Consider the following 19,112-nt stretch of genomic DNA (forward strand, 5'->3'; position numbering starts at 1 on the left):
ACGCGGGGGTATGCTGACTTTGGGCGAAAGGCGGGGTACACCCTGAACTGGTCGCCAGTCAATCGCAGGGCACATATAGACTAACAACCATTCACACTCACATTCATACCTGTGGACAATATAGAGTCGCCAATTAACCTAACATGCATGTTTTTGGAATGTGGGAGGAAACTGGAGTACCCGGAGAAAACCCACACACACACGGGGAGAACACGCAAACTCCACACAGAGATGCCCAAGTGGATTCGAAGAGATTCGAACCCAGGTCTTCCCGATCTCCTGACTGTGTGGCCAACATGCTAACCACTGTGGCCCTCGCAGCACAGATGCCTGTGTATCTTCTCATTCATCCAGGGCGTTGTAGTCTCAGGGCATTGAATCAATCACAACTGGACTGTTCAGGTTGTCTTAGAAAACGTTTCGCCGCTCATGCGAGCAAACTTCATCAGTTCATGCTCAAAGACCAGGTGGGATGCACACCAGTCAGACTAGATAGGACAGCTGTAGTCTGAGAACTGGCAAGATCCAATCTATTTATCCTCTAGAGGAGGAGGCGTGTCCATGAACCACTGTTAATAGTAAAACGTAAAATCAACAAAACACCTTGGCTTGGCGTCGTCCATGATGGCAGTCCATCTTTTGGATTAAGTGTCACTAACAAAAAGCCAAAGAAAAAGCGGTATCTATTTAGCCTACCTGTATTGGACAAACTCATTCAAAAGTTAGCATTTGAAATATTTCTGTGGTCGAATGCCTAAAACAATGCATTTTTTACTTAAAAGCCAACTTCAATGCTCAGTTGCATCGGCGGTCCACTTGTGCATTATGTTGCATGTGCATGACTGTATTTGAGGTGCTTCTCTCTCTTTTTATTTTATTTTTTTAATGCTCCTCAGGTATGGAACGACTACAGGTTAATGTGGGACCCCGATGAGTACGACGGCATCAAGAAGATCCGCCTCCCGACGCAGCACATTTGGCTGCCAGACATTGTCCTCTACAACAAGTAGGGCTGCACTCACCTCCTGTTAAAACGAATGATTACGCATTGTGCCTCTTGCAACCAATTGTTTTAAAATGCTTTTCATATCCTCTTATCCTCTTACTTTCCCCACACCTCTTTTTTTTATTTAACACTCGGTAAATCCTGGAGGTTGCATGCTGACTTTTGTAATGTGAATGGTTGCTTCCCATTTATTTTGAAGGGTTTTAATTATTATGTATTTTTGCTTTGTGTTATGCCACAGCCATATCATTTCTTGGTAGTAGATGTATTATAATTATGTAGCTTTCTAATGAATCCGGTTCCGACTTTCTAAATCATTAAAGCCTAGAAGTCACAATCGGAAGTACAGTTTTGGTGTGTGACCGTAGTTGTGTTGACCACGAAGGAGCAAAATCTCGACGCGCATGGAGGACGTATGAAATATCTGAACGTGCGTTGGTTGCACTAATTATGTTTGTGGGGAGCACGTGTGGAGCACGACACACATAGGAGTCTGCAAATGCCACCTATGAAAAAAATGGACATTTTGCCCAAACCTGACACGAGCAAAACACACGAAAGACACACGTTGGCCATACGGACGACGGACGACGCACGACCGTACTAAGTGCGTAAGTTTGTCTTGGAACCTGAAAAAAACGTAGGTCAAACAAACCCCTAGAGTTTGTTTGACATGAAAAAGAACCTCTGCGGCCGGACTGCGGCTCAAAAATCAGTACATCACACGCACGCGCCCTGTGGGTTTCTTGCGTGTTTTTGCACGTAGACCAGCCATAGGAGACCGTACGACCGCTTGTGACTGAGGCTTAAGAAATGAGTACATTGATAAGCTTTTTTGGTTGCAAAAACAAAGGTCAGCTGTTTTATTTGTACCAAAAAAACAGAGGAGCTTTCTTGGATCTTGATATATTTATGACATTTGTTTGTGTTTCTCTTGAAAAACTGAAAAAAATATAATTCTCCAAATCATGGTTGTCCACAAACATGCACTTCAAGATTCTGGGATATAAAGAGGAACAGAAAAAAAATTAACATCTGTTCATTAGCTGTTTTTACCCAAGTTAAATTCCGGTTTTTGTATGATTACATTTTCGCAGGAAAATGTTCTCTAAATTTGTTATTTTTTATTTTTTTACACCATTGCGGTTTTTGTACAGTATTGCACTTAACAAACTAGTCTTTTTTTGCCCTTCCACAAAATCCAGTGCCCAAACAAAGCACCCTTCACATTGCTGACTTGTTGTCTGGGTTGTTTTTTTAAAAATTAAGTACGACTGCTAAATAACCCGCCATGGGGCCACAGAAAGTTGCGAGTGCCAGCAATATGATAAGGAAGGTGAGGAACACTTTTGAATCTCTGATTTGCGGGTTTTCATACGTTTCGTTTTTTGTCTGACGAATTCATGGCGAAAATTGAGGTTCCACTGTGTATTTTAGTCAAACACACATAGATGTAAAAGTGCATGTTTGAACCACAAGTACAATAGCATTTGTCTTCACCACATTTATGCCTCTAAATGAAAATAGGTCAATACAGAGGGTAAATATGAGATCTTGCATCTTGATACGTCGTGTGGACATGCTTCATGTATGTTGTGGTTAGCAGCGGTGCCCCACTGTTTAGACTCAACGTGAAACTTTAATGAAGACAGATTGCAGGTCATCAGCATTAAGACCGCACAACAGGCACGATGGCTCCAGAGGCCAAATGATAACAGATGATGCGGGCTGGAGGTCATACAAATGCAAGCTGTGGAACACTGCATATTTTTACTGCGGTCTGCATGTCCACGCTAATCCGTACCCCACGCCCCCAATCCCTTCCTTCCAAGCATTAGGAAGATTGCTGACCTACTTCATAATTGATAGGTCACTTATCTATAATGCATCACCTGCAGCTTTGGTCAGATGAAGTCAAAAAGAGGCTCTTAGCAGATTTGAGGCAGGTGGAGGGGTGATCGTTTCCATGTTGCTGTTTTTTTTTTTTTTTTTGGTTAAAGATGATAACAACGTCTTGTAACTCTGAATTTGCACCTGTTGCTTAGAAGCGCTCCTGAGAGACAAATGATGGTTACATGAAGGGGATGTGGACTAGCTCCGGAAGTATCAGTGGTTTCAGTTGATGCAAAATGCTTGGCAACAAATCAAGTCAAAGGTCATATCACTACAGGCCAGTTCAAGGCTATTCAGTTCGATTCAAACCCTGGGAGCGACCTTTTTGCAGCAGATTTTGAAAAAACACCAGAGCACTCTTCTATGAGTAACATTTTCTGCAGTGCGTCCTTAGACACATCAGAGTCAGGGTCTGTCATATAGAGCGTATGTTCCCAAAGTGGGGTCAATGTCATGGGGGTACGCGAATAAAAATTAAAAACAGTTTGCGCCTGACACTCACCAGTGCGCCTGAACGCCTCACGGTGCAAGGAGACCACAGCAGAAAGGAGACAGAGCATGAACTTTTTCATTGCTCTTTGTGCCTTATATGAACAAATAAGTAAGCTTGATGACTATTTTTTGCATTAAGAGTGTTTAATCTTGAAGATTTATTTTATATTGGCCAATCCCTGCATGGTGCAGCAGTGAAAACCTGTCACTGTGAGGGGGGATTCCCCCGAAAATGAGGCTTTATCGTTGGTTGTATGTATTTTTGTACTTGGGATGCTGCTTTGTCATGATTGTTAAACTTTCCCCTTCAATTTGGTATTAAATGAATATGCAGACTTAAACCATAGCCATCGTGAGTGGACAAAAGAGTGAAAAAAGCTCAAATTCAACCCATTCAAGGATGAAAGAAGGATGCCAACATCAGACTTGAATAAAAGATATATATGGGATGATTACTTATCTATTTATCAGCGCTTATGTGAAACTTTATCAACATGTTGACCATGCAAAATGCAAATTTTTGGCTCGTAATTACTTCAAAATTAATGAATTAACCAATGAATTATGTTGAATATTTCAAGTTGATTAAAATGAAAAGGTATATGTATTTCAAGTATGCAGGAGTAGGCGCTACATGGCTTCAGATCAAATGTCTGAAGGGGTATGCGACTGTAAGGAACCACTGATCTTTAACTAGTGCAAGGGTAGCCAACCTTTACTATCAAAAGAGCCAACGGGCTTCCATACTTTTTTTCTGACTATATTAGCTGTTTGGTGAGATAAAAATGTGAGGCTATGGCAGAGCCTTGAATTGACATTCTATACAAGCAATAATAAGCATAATAGTGAAGTGAGAAGTTGAATAGCCCTGGGCTGGATGCAAGTGATGTGTGTTATTATTTAGCAGAGTTTTCCTTCTGTCCCTCAGTGCTGATGGCACCTACGAGGTCTCCTTCTACTCCAATGCTGTGGTCTCCAACAACGGCGAGGTGGCCTGGCTCCCTCCGGCCATCTACAAGTCCGCCTGCAAGATCGAGGTCCGCGACTTTCCCTTCGACCAGCAGAACTGCACTCTCAAGTTCCGCTCGTGGACCTACGACCACACCGAGATCGACCTCATCCTCCTGAGTGACTTTGCCAGCCGCGACGACTTCAAGCCCAGCGGCGAGTGGGACATCGTGTCGCTGCCGGGACGCAAGAACGAAGACCCCAATGACGTCAGGTACCTGGACATCACTTACGACTTCATCATTAAGAGAAAACCTCTGTTCTACACCATCAACCTGATCATCCCCTGCATCCTGATCACGTCGTTGGCCATTCTGGTCTTCTACCTGCCGTCTGACTGTGGAGAGAAGATGACGCTGTGTATCTCTGTGCTCCTGGCGCTCACTGTGTTTTTACTTCTTATCTCAAAGATTGTGCCGCCCACGTCTTTAGCAGTGCCTCTGATCGGGAAGTACCTGATGTTTACTATGGTGCTGGTCACCTTTTCCATCGTCACCAGCGTTTGCGTGCTCAACGTGCACCATCGCTCCCCCAGTACGCACACCATGCCCCCTTGGGTCAAGCGTGTCTTCATGTACCGACTCCCCTCCTACCTCTTCATGAGGAGACCCGGCAGATCCAACATCCGTGAAAGGTTCCGGAAAAAACACCAGCACCGAACGTACTCGGAGAAGAAAGTCGGGGCAGACATAGGGGCGGGAAGTTCAGGGGGACTGGCGGACTCCTCCTCGTCCTTGTACGTCAACGAGGAGTCGGCCAAACGCTACGGCTGGACGTTCAGTGACTTTGCCAACAACACGGAGTTCAGGAAGAGGACCACACTCAAAAGAGGCATCGACGTGGAGGACGCGGTAGACGGAGTGCGCTACATTGCCGACAAGATGAAGAGTGAGGATGACGATGAAGGGGTAGGCATTTGTTTATTTAAGTCCTTTCTATTGAATTAGAAAAACTACATAACTATGATTTCCATGAACTTGAGAACCTGAGGGTCTCACAGAAAATGGGTCGTGGATGGGTCTTCCAGCATGACAATGACCCAAAACATAAACTCAAAGCAACAAAGGATGTAGAGGTTTGGTTTTACTTTTTACTTTTGCAGTACAGAATGCGTTTGGCAAGCCGAACACATTCTGTACTGCACAGGAAGGCACGGAGGAGATTGATTGCCAATGGTCAACGGTCCCTTAGCCAATCAGGATGCAGAACATAATGCGTGCGTTCTCCCTTAGCCAATCAGGACGCAGAACACAATGCACATTCATACGCTGTAAAAAAATAAAATAAAAAATTAGCGAAACAGCAAGAAACCAAAGTTGAACTGCGATGTAGTGAGGGAACACTGTATTTAAAATAGCATTTTTACTGCCAGAAATATGATTTAAAAAAATACTGATTAATTGTAGTTAATTGATGAAATGAATGCTTAAAATTTTGTATGCATTATATCCATCCATCCATCCATTTTCTATACCGCTTCTTCCTCATTAGGGTCACGGGGGCATGCTGGAGCCTATCCCAGCCGACTTCGGGCGACAGGCGGGGTACACCCTGGACTGGTCGCCAGCCAATCGCAGGGCACATATAGACAAACAACCATTCACACTCACATTCATACCTATGGACAATTTAGAGTCGTCAATGTTTTTGGAATGTGGGAGGAAGCCGGAGTACCCGGAGAAAATTACGCACACACGGGGAGAACATGCAAACTCCACACAGAAATGCCCAGGGGAGAATCGAACCCAGGTCCTCCCGATCTCCAAGCTGTTACTGTGTTGGCCAACGTGCTAACCACTAGACCACCGTGCGGCCCTGTATGCATTATATGTTCTGTATAATTTAATTAGAAAGTTAAAAATATTGTTCCACAATTATGAATGCTTTAATAGTATTGCAAAATAATATTGACATTTTAGACCTGTATTTTTATTTTCATTTAACTGAGCACATTTAGCATTGTGCATATTTTGTGGGAAAATTGTAGCTTTGTTTGAATGCAACATCGTACTTTTAGTACAATTTATTTTTACAAATACAATTTTGTGGGCGGATTTACTGTAAATTACCGTAATTTTCGGACTATAGAGCGCACCAATATGTAAGCCTCACCCACTAAATTTAAAGAGAAAAGACGATTTGTACATATATAGGCCACACCAGTCTATAATCCGCAGGTGTCCACGTCGTAACGTGGAATATTTAGTACACAGAAAGATGTTTCACAAAAACAGTTTTTTAACTTTTATTGAAATAAATACAATTTCCAAACAGTGCCGAACAGTGCATATAACTTGACTAGTTAAACAGTAGCCTACAAGAAAAATAATTAATCGCCATCCTCATCCTCCCCCTGGGAACTAAAACCACTAAAGTCATCTTCTCCAACATCACAATTGAAAAGCTTCATAATTTTGTCACTCTCTCTCTCTCACTCTCTCTCTCTCTCTCTCTCTCTCTCTTTCGTTGTTGCTCTTGCTGTCACTTTTTTCTCGAGGCAAACAAAGATTTTTATCTATTTAGCTTGAGCTCTCCTCTTCAGTAGTCCAGCCTTTCGAAGCCATTTGGTGATAGCGGACAGCTGTCGCTCTGAGTAGTCCAAACAGAAGCCGTAGTAATTCTACACTTGATCAAACTTACTTAAGATTTGTCAGAGATTGCTGCATAAGACTTCAAAATGTGACATTATCTTCCACTTCACTACTTCCTGAAGCTGCACTCTAAGCATCATGGAAAATGTAGTTTTTAGCCATAAATTTGCCGAAACACTGCGCAGGGTTCAAAACGTGTGTAAAATGTAGCGGCTAATACATCGGAAATTACGGGATGTGAAAAGGAACCACGATTCTACAACAATGTCATTTTTGTTTTGTCTCATTGCAGATCATTGAGGACTGGAAGTACGTGGCAATGGTGATCGACCGCCTCTTCCTGTGGATCTTTGTGTGTGTATGCGTGGTGGGAACTATGGGCCTCTTCATGCAGCCTCTGTTCCAGAGTTACAACACCCCCGTTGTTGAAGACATGGACCAAAACTGAAACCTAAAACTTGTGGTCTTAAAAACAAAAATTCAACCTCAATTCCCCATTCCTTCTTTCGAGAACCCAACACATGAACTTACCTCCTCACTTGACACTCTGGTGATGCACTTTAGCCCTCTGCCTACAGCACTTGTTCTCCTTCTGATCGTGCTCCCCCCTGCCATCTTCTGCTCAAGCAGGAGATTCATCAAGCCTGGGTGGAGTAACCTATAGATAATTTTACACTGATCAATATGATTGCTGAGATCTGGGGGCTATGTTAACATTGATGGCCTCCTTTTATAACTTCAACCCACATGTGTTTAATGGAGTTGAGGTCCACACCATGCCTTTGTGGACCTTTCTTTGTCCCTGGGACACTTGTCAATAGTGTTCCTACAAAGTTGTAAGCATACAATTATCCAAGAGCGTGTTCACAAACTCTGGTGCGTTTGCTCTGCCAGTACAGTTCGTTTGTTGAAGTGTGAAATTGATTATCCGAACCCTGGTGTGCACCAAATAAGTGGCAAGAGACCGCTTGAGAGATGGGCCTCGGTCTGTTTGCAAGTGAACCGGTGTGATGTGGTTACACGGCCCAAAGACATGGACCAGTCTGTAGAATCTGTTTAGGGTGTCCAAACTCTAATAGGACCAGTATCTATTCTTCACACCGACATACTGTACAGTAGTCACTAACGTTTGGATGCCTAGTTTGTTCGGTGCGCTCTTTGACCGTACAATAACCAAGACAGTGTACGAGATAAGTTTGGTCGAAAACCGAATCAAATGAAAATCGGGGCATACAAAAAAGCAGCAGAGTATAAAAATAACCTCAACCCAGTAGATGGATGTGTCACGAAAGCTTCCCAATCCAATCGCTACTTTATGCATATGTTCTTTAACGTTCAGCCTTTGGTCTCATGACAAAAATACCAGTATGAACACGAAGTGCGCACCATGCATATTTTTTATATTTTTGATCCGAATCCAGTGCAGTGCCGTCGGGGCTTCACTGGTGACCTAATCACTATCAGAAACAATGTAAATTCTCATATTTCTACTATGAAATTACATTAATTTATTGCGTGTGGTTCATTATCTTCATTTTGTAGCGTGTCTCATGGCTGCACCGCTTCCAGTAGTGTATGTGTATGTTAGATTTTTTTGTCCAGTCAGATTTCAGCCAGCTTCTATGAGTTGCCATGTCAGTATAATCTTCTCAGGGCCTTCAGAATCAGTGCTGGCCCATGTCGCTTAAACACTATTAGTAATGGGGCTGTCAGATTTCAGGTTCACCTCACAAGGCCAGCTTGCAGGCCGACAGTAATGTCAGCATTCCTCCGTCTTCTTATTGGTTGATGTCTGAAAGCCTACGCCTAACACTCTAACCTAAGTTACCTAAGTAACTTAAGTTACCAGTGCGCTTGAATGCATCATCACTTGAACAGCAGCACTTAATTGACCCCGTTCAACACAAAGAAAGGAGACGGACACAATGTTGCTCATCGTTCTGAGTGTGTTATATGAATAAATACGTGAGTTTATATTTCATGTACATCAGCCTGATAAAGTTTTTGTTCGCCACCTCCACTGAAATTCTTCCAGACCAGCACTTATGAGTGAGCGGTGAATGTGATGTATTTTATTTAATTTTTTATGCTTTTGCCATGTCTGAAAGGTCAGAAGTAACCCATTATTGATTGGTTAAGAAGTGTGTCTCAGGACTTTATTCCATTGAAGGCTTTATTGGTGTGACCCCAGATATCAGCAATTATTTGCCTTTTTTCGTCATTTTGAAAATTCACAAGTCAAAATAATCCAAGCGAGTGCAGAAGACTTATCTATCACTACAGACCCACCGAAAAGAACATATTACTGAAGCATGCCCTGTTGTAAGCATGGTGTCATTGAGCCTGGTTGTGTATTTATTTGTTAAGAACTGAAGGAAAATACAAATGCAGGGACTTGTAACTAAACATCAATTAGGAGACGAGCTGCACTACTTCTATCCCAACTGTTGACAACCCCGACTGCTTGGTTTTAGTCACACATGTTGCCAAATGTCACCTTAATAAGAGCTCTGAACTAACAGCAGCTCAGGACGTTGCTCTGTTTTGACATCTTTCTGTTTTTACTTTTTTCTACAGTTCCCTTGTCCTACATGCATGAAGCACGGCCCTTATTTTTCTTTTCCAAGAGCCCAAAGACAAAAAAAAATGCTTGAGAAGGACATCAGTCAGCAGGCAAGCACACTTTGCCAAAATGAATAGTAAAAAAAGATGACCTCCCGAGTAGCATGTATGCTGTATTTATTTCTGATGTCCACTTTGAAGGTCAGAAAAGGGGTGCAAACGGTGTTTTTGCTGATGTTTGTCAAGCTATACACACATAAACCAATGATCATTGTGTAGCATCAGCATCTGTCTCCAATGAAAATAACAGCAATAATTTCATTCAAGTCTTTTCTACTGACAGGACCAAATAAGACAAACACTTGTTCCACTGTCCAGCATCTTCTTGGAGAGCCTGATGTCACACAAGCATTCAAGTGCTCAAGTACTTTCGATGAAGACTTGTTCCCGGTGCCAGCAGGAGCCAAAAAAGGTGTACTGTCTTAAATCCTTTTGTTTGTTTTGTGGACTGGTGGAAGGAAACATGACCTTAATGTCAGCTAAGTGGATCAATAAAAGGGAAGTGAAAGCAACACGTTGATGGGATGACGCATTCATTGTCCACTCTGTGCTGCATTATGGAACATGTTAAGCTCATTTACGCTGACGTGCCAATCGTAGTTGCTTACAATCACATCCATCGTTAAGGATAAAGATGTAACGATGATGGGAAGGCGCTCAATCAACAATGTCTTTATTATGAAAACGTACTATGCCAAAACAACATCAGCAAACTCAACTACTGTCCTCTGCATGCAGCAACACACACACACACACACACACACAGTCAGAACTCATGTCACATTCACAGACAGCTGGAAACCACAAAACTCTTTAACACTATACAGTACACGTAACTGCCAGGTCGCTGATCCTCTCAAAGCGACAGTAATAATTAAGCAGTGTAGTGTTCTTATTATGGAGACGTAAAAATGACTAGCACTTTGCCTTTTGTTTTTACTATTGTTTCAATTAATTCTTGTATTTAGTGTTTTATTATCTCATTTCATGTCCTTCATGTGTTTTGTGTACCGTGTGAGTGACTTAGGAGTTAATTTAGGTATAATTTAGGTGTAAGAGCCGACTTACGTCAGAGTCTATGAATGCAAGCTGTACGTAACCCAAGGACCACCTGTAGGTATCATCACATATGGAAGCAAGAACTCTTTGGATTGTGAAGTGCAGTGTTGTCCTGTTGAAAAAGCCAGTCATTACCACACAGACGAGGGCCTTGAGTCATAAGGGATGCCCCCTGCAACATCTCCACATAGCCAATTGCCGTTTGACGCCCCTGCACAACCTGAAGCTCCATTGTTCAACTGAAGGAAAAAGCAGCCCCCTCCGCTGCGCCTTGTGGAAAACATTTCAGGTGGGATCCCCTTGTCATGCCAGTAACGTTGGAAGCCATCAGGATTTTCAAGGTTACATTTTTTCTTGGTCTTAAAATTTTGATCAGGAGTGCATATCCATGCTAGAATACGATTGATTTTGAATGTTGAATTTGAAGTGAATCCCTGAGGTCAAACAAGTGCCACTTATTGATATCACTTCGATAACAATACAAATTGGTTGTTCCCTGATTTCTATTTTCAGTCTATGCAAGAAAAGAACACTACTGTCCTGATTTTCAAAGGTGATCTGATAAAGGACAACAAACAAATCCGTTGCTTGCCACAAAATGTACTTATGTAAGAAACTATTTGAGCAATTATTGTCATATCAACAATATGCAGGAAAACTATTGATATTGAACAATACCACAGGTAATCAGTACATGAGATTTTGTGGTTTTCCACTTTCCAGTTATTAATCTTCAAACATTTGACGTTTTACTATTTATTTTCTGTCCTATTTCAAATCAAGGGCACTGTTGATTTTGAAGAATCCTTGACCTCATATGCTTGAAGTAGCTGAGGTGAGAGGTTGTGTAATTTTTGTAGCCCTCTCATTGTTGTTGTGAGTTTAGCAGGTTGTTCCCTAGCTGCTCCAGTAAACTTCTTCACATCGTTTACAAGAACTCTGAGCATTTTGGGACGTGCACTGTTGGCTCTGACAAAAGGCTTCATTAGTCTTACAACCGCGGGGTGTTTAACTTCACCTTCTGTTAACTTAACTAAGCAAGTATCACTGCAGTGCAGACAACACACACACACACACACATTGTGCGATTATAAACCCGGAAAATCTCGTGTTCTCTCGCCCTCTTTATCAGATAGAAAATTATTCCCACAACTGTGACGCCGGGGCCTAAAAAGGAACCTGCAGGCATCACACAAATCTGGCTATTTGTTGGCAACGTGCCTCTGTTGATCTAGCAACAAACGTGTGTGTATGTGTGTGTGTTAATGGATGGTAATCTGTGACAGTGATGGTGACACAACATATTATAATACTGTATCTGCACACACACACACACACACACACACAAACGTGAGGCGACATAATCCCACAGACGTGACAGCTGTGGAATTGGAGTCGGATTCAGCAATTATAGTTGATGGTTGCATTCTAAGCTGCATGTTTCCACATAAATAAGACACTTAGCATTTGCCTCAATTTCCATTAGGTTTGGGACAACAGTCGCATTATATGGTGGTGCGCATAGGCCTACCGTATGCAGCTATGGGTGGTCCGTGCTCGTCCAAACCGGATAACTTACTGTGTTGACCTGAATACGAGACAACACTGAACTTAACACACTACTTCTTTTTCAAGTTGTTTTTGTTGTTTTTACGGTGGTGTCAAAAAGTGTTTCTATTATTTGTGAAGAAATATTGTAAGAAATATGAGTCAATGACAACACAACTGAACACAAAATGCAGTTTTTAAATAAAACTTTTTATTATTAAAGGACAAAAAAAATCCATTCGTACATGGCCCTGAGTGAAAAAGTGATTGCCCCCCCTGTTGAAACAAAGCTTAACTGAGATTAAAGGAGATCTATCAGATCTATCTATCATCCAAGAGGTCACAAAAGACCCCCCAACAACATCCAAAGAACTGCAGGCCTCACTTGCCTCAGTTAAGGTCAGTAGTCATCACTTTTTGGAAGGTGTGTGTCCCATTACATCTGGCGTGAAAGTCAAATGCCGAATTTCAGAAAAAACATCATACCAACAGTAAAATATGGTGGTGGTAGTGTGATGATCTGGGGCTGCTTCAGGACCTGGAAGACTTGCTGTGATAAACAGAACCATGAATTCTGCTGTCTACTAAAAAATCCTGAAGGAGAATGTCCAGCCATCTGTTGGTGACCTCAAGCTGAAACCAACTTGGGTTCTGCAGCAGGACAATGATCCAAAACACACCAGCAAGTCCACCTCTGAATGGCTAAAGACTTTGGAGTGGCCTAGTCAAAGTCCTGACCTGAATCCTATTGAGATGCTGTGGCATGACCTTAAAAAGGCGCTTCATGCTGGAAAACCCCCCAGTGTGGCTGAATGACAACAATCCTGCAAAGATGAGTGGGCCAAATTTCCTCCACTGCCCTGTACGAGACTCAAGTCTTGCAAGTTACCACAAACGCTTGATTGCAGTTGTTGCTATTAGGTTCAGGGGGCAACCACTTTTTCACACGTGGCCGAGTAGCTTTGCTTTTTTTTTCTCCCATCATCACAAAAAGTTTCATTTAAAAACTGCATTTTGTTTTCAGTTGTGTTGTCATTGACTCATTTAAATTTGTTTGATGATCTGAAACATTTAAGTGTGACAAACATGCAAAAAAAAAAACAACAAACCAGGAAGGGGGGCAAACACTTTTTCACACCACTGTATATATTTCTTAGCTGCTTGACAGTTGTTAGACGACTATGCTTCAATGATCAGCGTTATCTTAAAAATAGCAACACATCTCCTGTCCGTTGTTTGCTAACACTTTTTCCCAGTGGGTCTCTGATCACTGGTGTGTGTGTGAGCGACAGGAAGAAAAGCTAGAACTGGCTTGAGGAGAAGTTGTTTGGTGCCACCTGTTGATTTGCATTTATTGTTGATTTGCATAATTTGTATGTACTACGAGACGAGCCATCTTTTTCAGGCTTTTTCTTGCGGGGAAAAATGCGGTGTGAGGGTGGAGGATAAAGCAGGCTCATAAACAACAAGGCTGTCAGAGGAGCCAACATTAAGAACCTCTTCTAATCAATACGTATTTATTCTCCACGCAAGCCACCGTGCTTCCACGTGTGCGTGCGTTTGTTATGAGGCCTCATCTTCTTCTGTTGACCCCTTTTAGGACACCACACTCAGCAAACATGAGAGGAATATAAGCACGCATGTTTGTTTGCGTGCATCCCGCCAGGCTGGTGAGTGTCAGCACTTTCACGTGTTTCCTGTAGTCCGCTATTGCCGTCCATCTCCTGCCATTATCAACGGCCCCATTTACGATTTATACCTGCCGTTTCAGCACCCTGGTCGATATTTATGCACTACATAACTGCATTAGAGGACATGTGGCTGCTGTGCAGTTGCGTCAGGGGTCTATCCATCCATCCTGCAGGCCAAGGAGCAGACAAAGGTGGTCCACACCTTGCAGGACGTTGACGCTGACATCAGAGGTCGGTCCATAACGTCTCTGATTCTGCAATATACATTTATTTTCTTCTCGACTTGTCTGACCCCCCCAACCCCACCCCACCGGAGTTGCCTCAGGTGCCCGATGCTGCTCGCTAGTGGACGTTTGGGTCACTGCAATTTACACAAAGTCAAGGTTTGTTTGCACCACTAGAGAAATCACATCGCAAAAATATTTTATAGTTCATAAATTGACAAAATTATTTGATTGTTTGTGGCATGCATAAATACTACATACATAAATACATGTTTATTTATGTTTTTATTTATTTTTTTTCTTTATTTTTAATATAATTACAGTTATTATTAAATACAAAAAGAATTAAGCCAAATAATATAATATTCAATATTACAAATGTCAAGAAGTAAAAAGGGTGAATGTATCATACAATGAGCTGAGTGACTTTAACAAAAGAATAAATAATATTCTTTTATCAAAGTCCAGTTACAGCAAAACATTTTTAAAATGTAGTTAGAAAACAAAACAAAGTTCTAAGCAAATGAAATGTAAATGTGTTTATTTTTCCAGTCATTACTTTATTATTAAATAAAAAAAATAAGTAAAGAAAATAATATCATTTTTAATATTTCAAATGTACAGTTAATCAAACTGCTGGGTCACTGTAAATAAAAAAATAAATAATATAAATTCATTTAAAAAACTAACAATAAAAATACATATATATAACATATTTATAATAATATAACATGTTTAAAGCTCCACTCAAGCAAATTGTATTTATTTTTTAAGTCTTTATGACATAAAAAATTAACTTGTTAGAAGAATAGAATAGAATAGAATCAAATATTGTGTTTATCGGCTTTATTATGAAATATATGTAACATACGCAAAGCAAATAATAATATCATATTGACTGTTACTAATGTGAGGATGTAAAAATGTGATTTGTGAATTCATCATATAATAGGCCCACACGAAGAAGGCGCCATCATTTTTTTTTAACTCGTCAAAAACAAAATGGATGTCAAGAAGTGCCAAATGTCGACATGTAGTCACAGAAGAGTGACAAAGGAACGGCGTGGGTGAACAAACATGTCTTAATTATCCATGGGAGCTTTAACGGGGACGTGTGCCGCAGCAGCAGAAGGAATCCACCACTAGTGGCTGCAGCAGGCCACAGAATGGCTGCGCACGCAACAGCACTGCATAGCCGCAATGCATGAGGCTGATGTGTTCATGATGCTGCAGCGTGAAGGAGGAGAAGGAAAGGAGGGTCCCTGAAGGCTGAGACGACTGGGAGAGGGAGTCAGAGGTCGTAGGGTGACTGACAGGACGGGAAAGATGATGCAGAGCGCTTTTTAAAAACGACTCATCACAGCCTGGTGACAGCCGAGTGCTGGGATGAGAAGAGAGAGGAGGAAGAGGGCTGAGATGATGGTCACATGCAAAGAAACCGGCGTGTATTATCGCCCTGGAAGAGCTTGGAAGGACAAAGACAAAGCAAAGCGAGACACAGCGAGTGTCACGTTGACGCAAATGGACGAGGACAGTCCTGTCTGACACTCATTGATGTAACTACTTGCCCTTTTCTGCTTCCTGTTGCAGGGCCTCAAGGTCTTTCTGCTTCCTCTGAGCCGGCCCGCCGTTTGCCTGTTGCTGTTCATCAGCCGTGTGACCGAAACGGGCGCTAAAAAAATAGGCAGCAAGAAGGTGAAAGGGTCACACAGTCCGGCCCAAAACCAGCAGTTAAATGTAAATTATGCCAAAAGTCAGGTATGATCAAATGAAAATATACAAATTAAATAATACATTATAAATATTAATTATAAATAATATAATCCAACAACAGTAATAATACAAATCAATAATGAGAAGTATTTTACATCCATGTCACGTAGCTACAGTATGTTAAGTCCTCTGCAATGTCAAAAAAATGTATACTGGACAAAAAAATACTGAAAAAAATTTTAATTTAAAATCTAATTGTTCTAAATGAATATTACACAGCCATGTCACGTTGCCATGTTGAAGTCAATTAAATGTAAATTATATATAGACACTATATAATACAAATATTGTACAATAATAATAACATTAATGATACTGAGAAGACTAATAATAATGCTGTAATTGTGGAGATGAACAAATATTTACACCGATGTCGAGTTTCGATGTTAAGTATTCTGAAAAAAGCCCAGCTAAAATAATAATAATAATTAAAAATTAAATTTCATGGCTTCAGAAATATTTTACAGCCATGTCATTTTTGCCATGTTAATGCCAATGAAATGTAAATAATATCCTTATATATATATGGTATATAATACAAATATTGTACAATAATGCTAATAATAATGCTAATTATCAAATACAATTGTACAGCTTAAGAAATACTTACACCCATGCCAGGATGTTAAGTCCAATGAAATAAAACATATAATAATAATAATAATAATAACTATTATTATTATTATCATTATAGCCAGCCCTTTAAAGCAGTGTTTCTCAACCAGGGGTACGCGTGCCCCTAGTGGTGTGTGTGTAAATTGCAGGGGATGTGTGGAAACATTTAATAAATGATTTCCAAGATAAATATTGTCAGTCATTTCATATTAAAGAGATCGTTGGGATTTTTTGACTTGAAGTTGTTTGACATCCCCATCAGGGGTGTAGTACATCAACAGTGACTTACCCCTCACTTGGTCCCCGAAGTCCGGTTCTGGTCGGATTTTGGCGATGAAGAATGTAGGTCGCTGGGGTTACACAAGTAAGGAGTTTGGCTTCTCAAAATAATATGCGTTCAAAAGAGTAAAACATCTGCATCCCAAAAATGCCTCCTCAAAAAAATCAGGCCTCACAAATCGCTTGGCGTTATACTTGTCCCCCGCCGTATCCCTGCGCACCGTCGCCTGTCTATTCCGCGAACACCGCGGCCATCTGCGAGCGTGACTACCTGGAAGTACGTTCTTCATCGCCGAAATCCGACCAGAACTGGACTTAGAACTGTGCGCTACAACCAGTTTCCCCAGGGAGACATTAACCTGTGGCACAGCTGTGCCGAAATCACAGCAGTTGTGTTACACTCTACTTTGGCAGAATTATCAACACATATGAGTGAGGGGGAACTCACGGTATGACGAAAAGGCTTTGCGGGTACACAAGTCAAAAAAGGTTGCTTTAAAGTACAAACACTTTTAATCACATGGACATTTTTTTTCATGCTTAATCCCAACCAGGCTTATTCTATTGTGACGTTCGCCCTAATGGACTGTGTTGACATGAACTCATTAAATGTTTCCCTGCCATCACATTTAAAGGCAGTGTGGATTAAATGACAGGCGAAAGAAAGCTTTACGATGGCGGATGACGTGCAAAATGCCTTAAGAGGCTCAACCGTGTGCATGCAATTCCATGAGAACATGTTGCCGCAACCATCTATGTCCACCTTGCTGTCTTATTTGCCTTCCGTCCAGAGGCCTTCGACCCCCGGGAGCTCCAAAGACAACAACCTTGTCTGGCTTTTCTTCACGACGACAAAACTAATTGAGCTTAAAATTGAGGAGCCAGCAGTTCCACTGGTCGTGAAGACTCTGGGGCTGCCAAGCTGCGAGCGTGCATGCGAGCGAGGTTGCTTCCCTTCCTGCTGCCACAAAGACGCAGCGGAGCAGCAGCTCACATTCACATCAGAACCACTGATCCACTTGTCACTTGAGACTAGTGTGACGCAATGTAGATTGATGCTCGTATACGTAAGAAAGTAATGTTTCTAGTGCTTGTAGCAGCATTCATTCATAACGTAATTCTGTTGATGGTGTGGAATTTATCATTCACTATTTGTGTCTTGAAGCTTATTGAGGCAAAATGCAGTACTGGGCTGCAACCAGCAGAGGCGCTGTTGACGCAGTCTCTGTTAGTATGCCACCCAAAGAAGGACGGCATGACGTCAGCTATTTTGAAGTTGAGCTCCGTCCACTTAGATCTCTACTATGGCAGCATTATTCTGCCTGATACATGGTGTGGAAACAGGAGTTCAAAACATTCTGAGAAAAAAAAACAATTAATTGCTCAATTGAAGACAATTTGGTCGCTCTAGTAAAGGGGTGTCCAAAGTACGGCTCGCGAGCCATTCAAGCCCCGTGGCTGTTTTTTTTTTTTTTATTGGCCTCGGCACATTTGAAAGATATTACACAACAAAACTTTCAAAAAAAAAACACAAAACAGCAACAGCAACAGCAAAAATGGAAAAAAGAGAAGTCATTTTACGAGAATAAAGACAAAATATTTGGAGAATAAAGTCTAAGTAAATTGAATATTAAGAAAGAAATAGCATAAAGTGGAAACATTAAAGACTAAAATATATAATTTTTAAAGAAGTCATAATTTTAGGAGAAACAAACAAAACAAAAAATACAGTTGCAATTTCAGAAATATTAGGTTGGGTAAAAGTTATAATAGTCCGATAATAAAGTCAAAATATTATGAGAATAAGGACATAATATTCCAGGAAAAAATGTATGAGAAGAAAATTTAAATACTTGTAAAAAAAAAAAAGTGTAATGTATTAAAAAATGCTTTGTCACCGATAACATGAAGCTGAGATGCAGGCTGTTTTTCCTTTAAACATAAAAAACGTCTCGGCATATCTACGTGGGTTGCTTTTAAAAAAAAATGTAAACGTGCCCCCGCATCCTTGGATTTTTCAGTATGTGGAACTTGTTGGAATTAGTTTGGACACCCCTGCTCTAGTATCAAGAAAAACTAAGAATTGTGATCTATAATAATGTTTTCTGGTTTTTAAACGTGACTTATGGATACGGATATTGCAATGTAGCTCGATAAATGCAGGTGTACCTAATGAAGGGTCCAGTGAGTATACGTCAGAACTCTAAAACAGTGAACGACATCAGTCGAGACCCATATGCACTTTTTACATGAATTATTCAGGATATATGGTACATATGTAGAACTGATAATACAGTACTAGCCACTATGG

General features: G+C 41.1%; 1 protein-coding gene across 4 annotated transcripts in view; it reads left to right on the top strand.

Annotated features, from left to right (window-relative positions):
- Positions 1 to 14,259, top strand: part of LOC129190150 (neuronal acetylcholine receptor subunit beta-2-like) — a 28,383-nt gene extending 14,124 nt beyond the window's left edge. For 2 of the 4 annotated variants that reach the window (XM_054792589.1, XM_054792591.1), the window contains 3 exons: positions 897 to 1,006; positions 4,320 to 5,307; positions 7,283 to 10,446. In XM_054792589.1, the coding sequence (XP_054648564.1) occupies positions 897 to 1,006; positions 4,320 to 5,307; positions 7,283 to 7,438 (1,254 nt within the window). In that variant the 3' untranslated portion in view covers positions 7,439 to 10,446. Of the gene's footprint in view, positions 1 to 896; positions 1,007 to 4,319; positions 5,308 to 7,282; positions 10,447 to 13,819; positions 13,890 to 13,990 lie in introns of those variants that run through there. The other 2 variants (XR_008572941.1, XR_008572942.1) reach the window with 2 other exon arrangements.
- Positions 14,260 to 19,112: the final 4,853 nt, after the last annotated feature.

This window comes from Dunckerocampus dactyliophorus, chromosome 11 (assembly GCF_027744805.1).
Source record: "Dunckerocampus dactyliophorus isolate RoL2022-P2 chromosome 11, RoL_Ddac_1.1, whole genome shotgun sequence".
In the NCBI taxonomy this organism is placed as follows: domain Eukaryota; kingdom Metazoa; phylum Chordata; class Actinopteri; order Syngnathiformes; family Syngnathidae; genus Dunckerocampus; species Dunckerocampus dactyliophorus.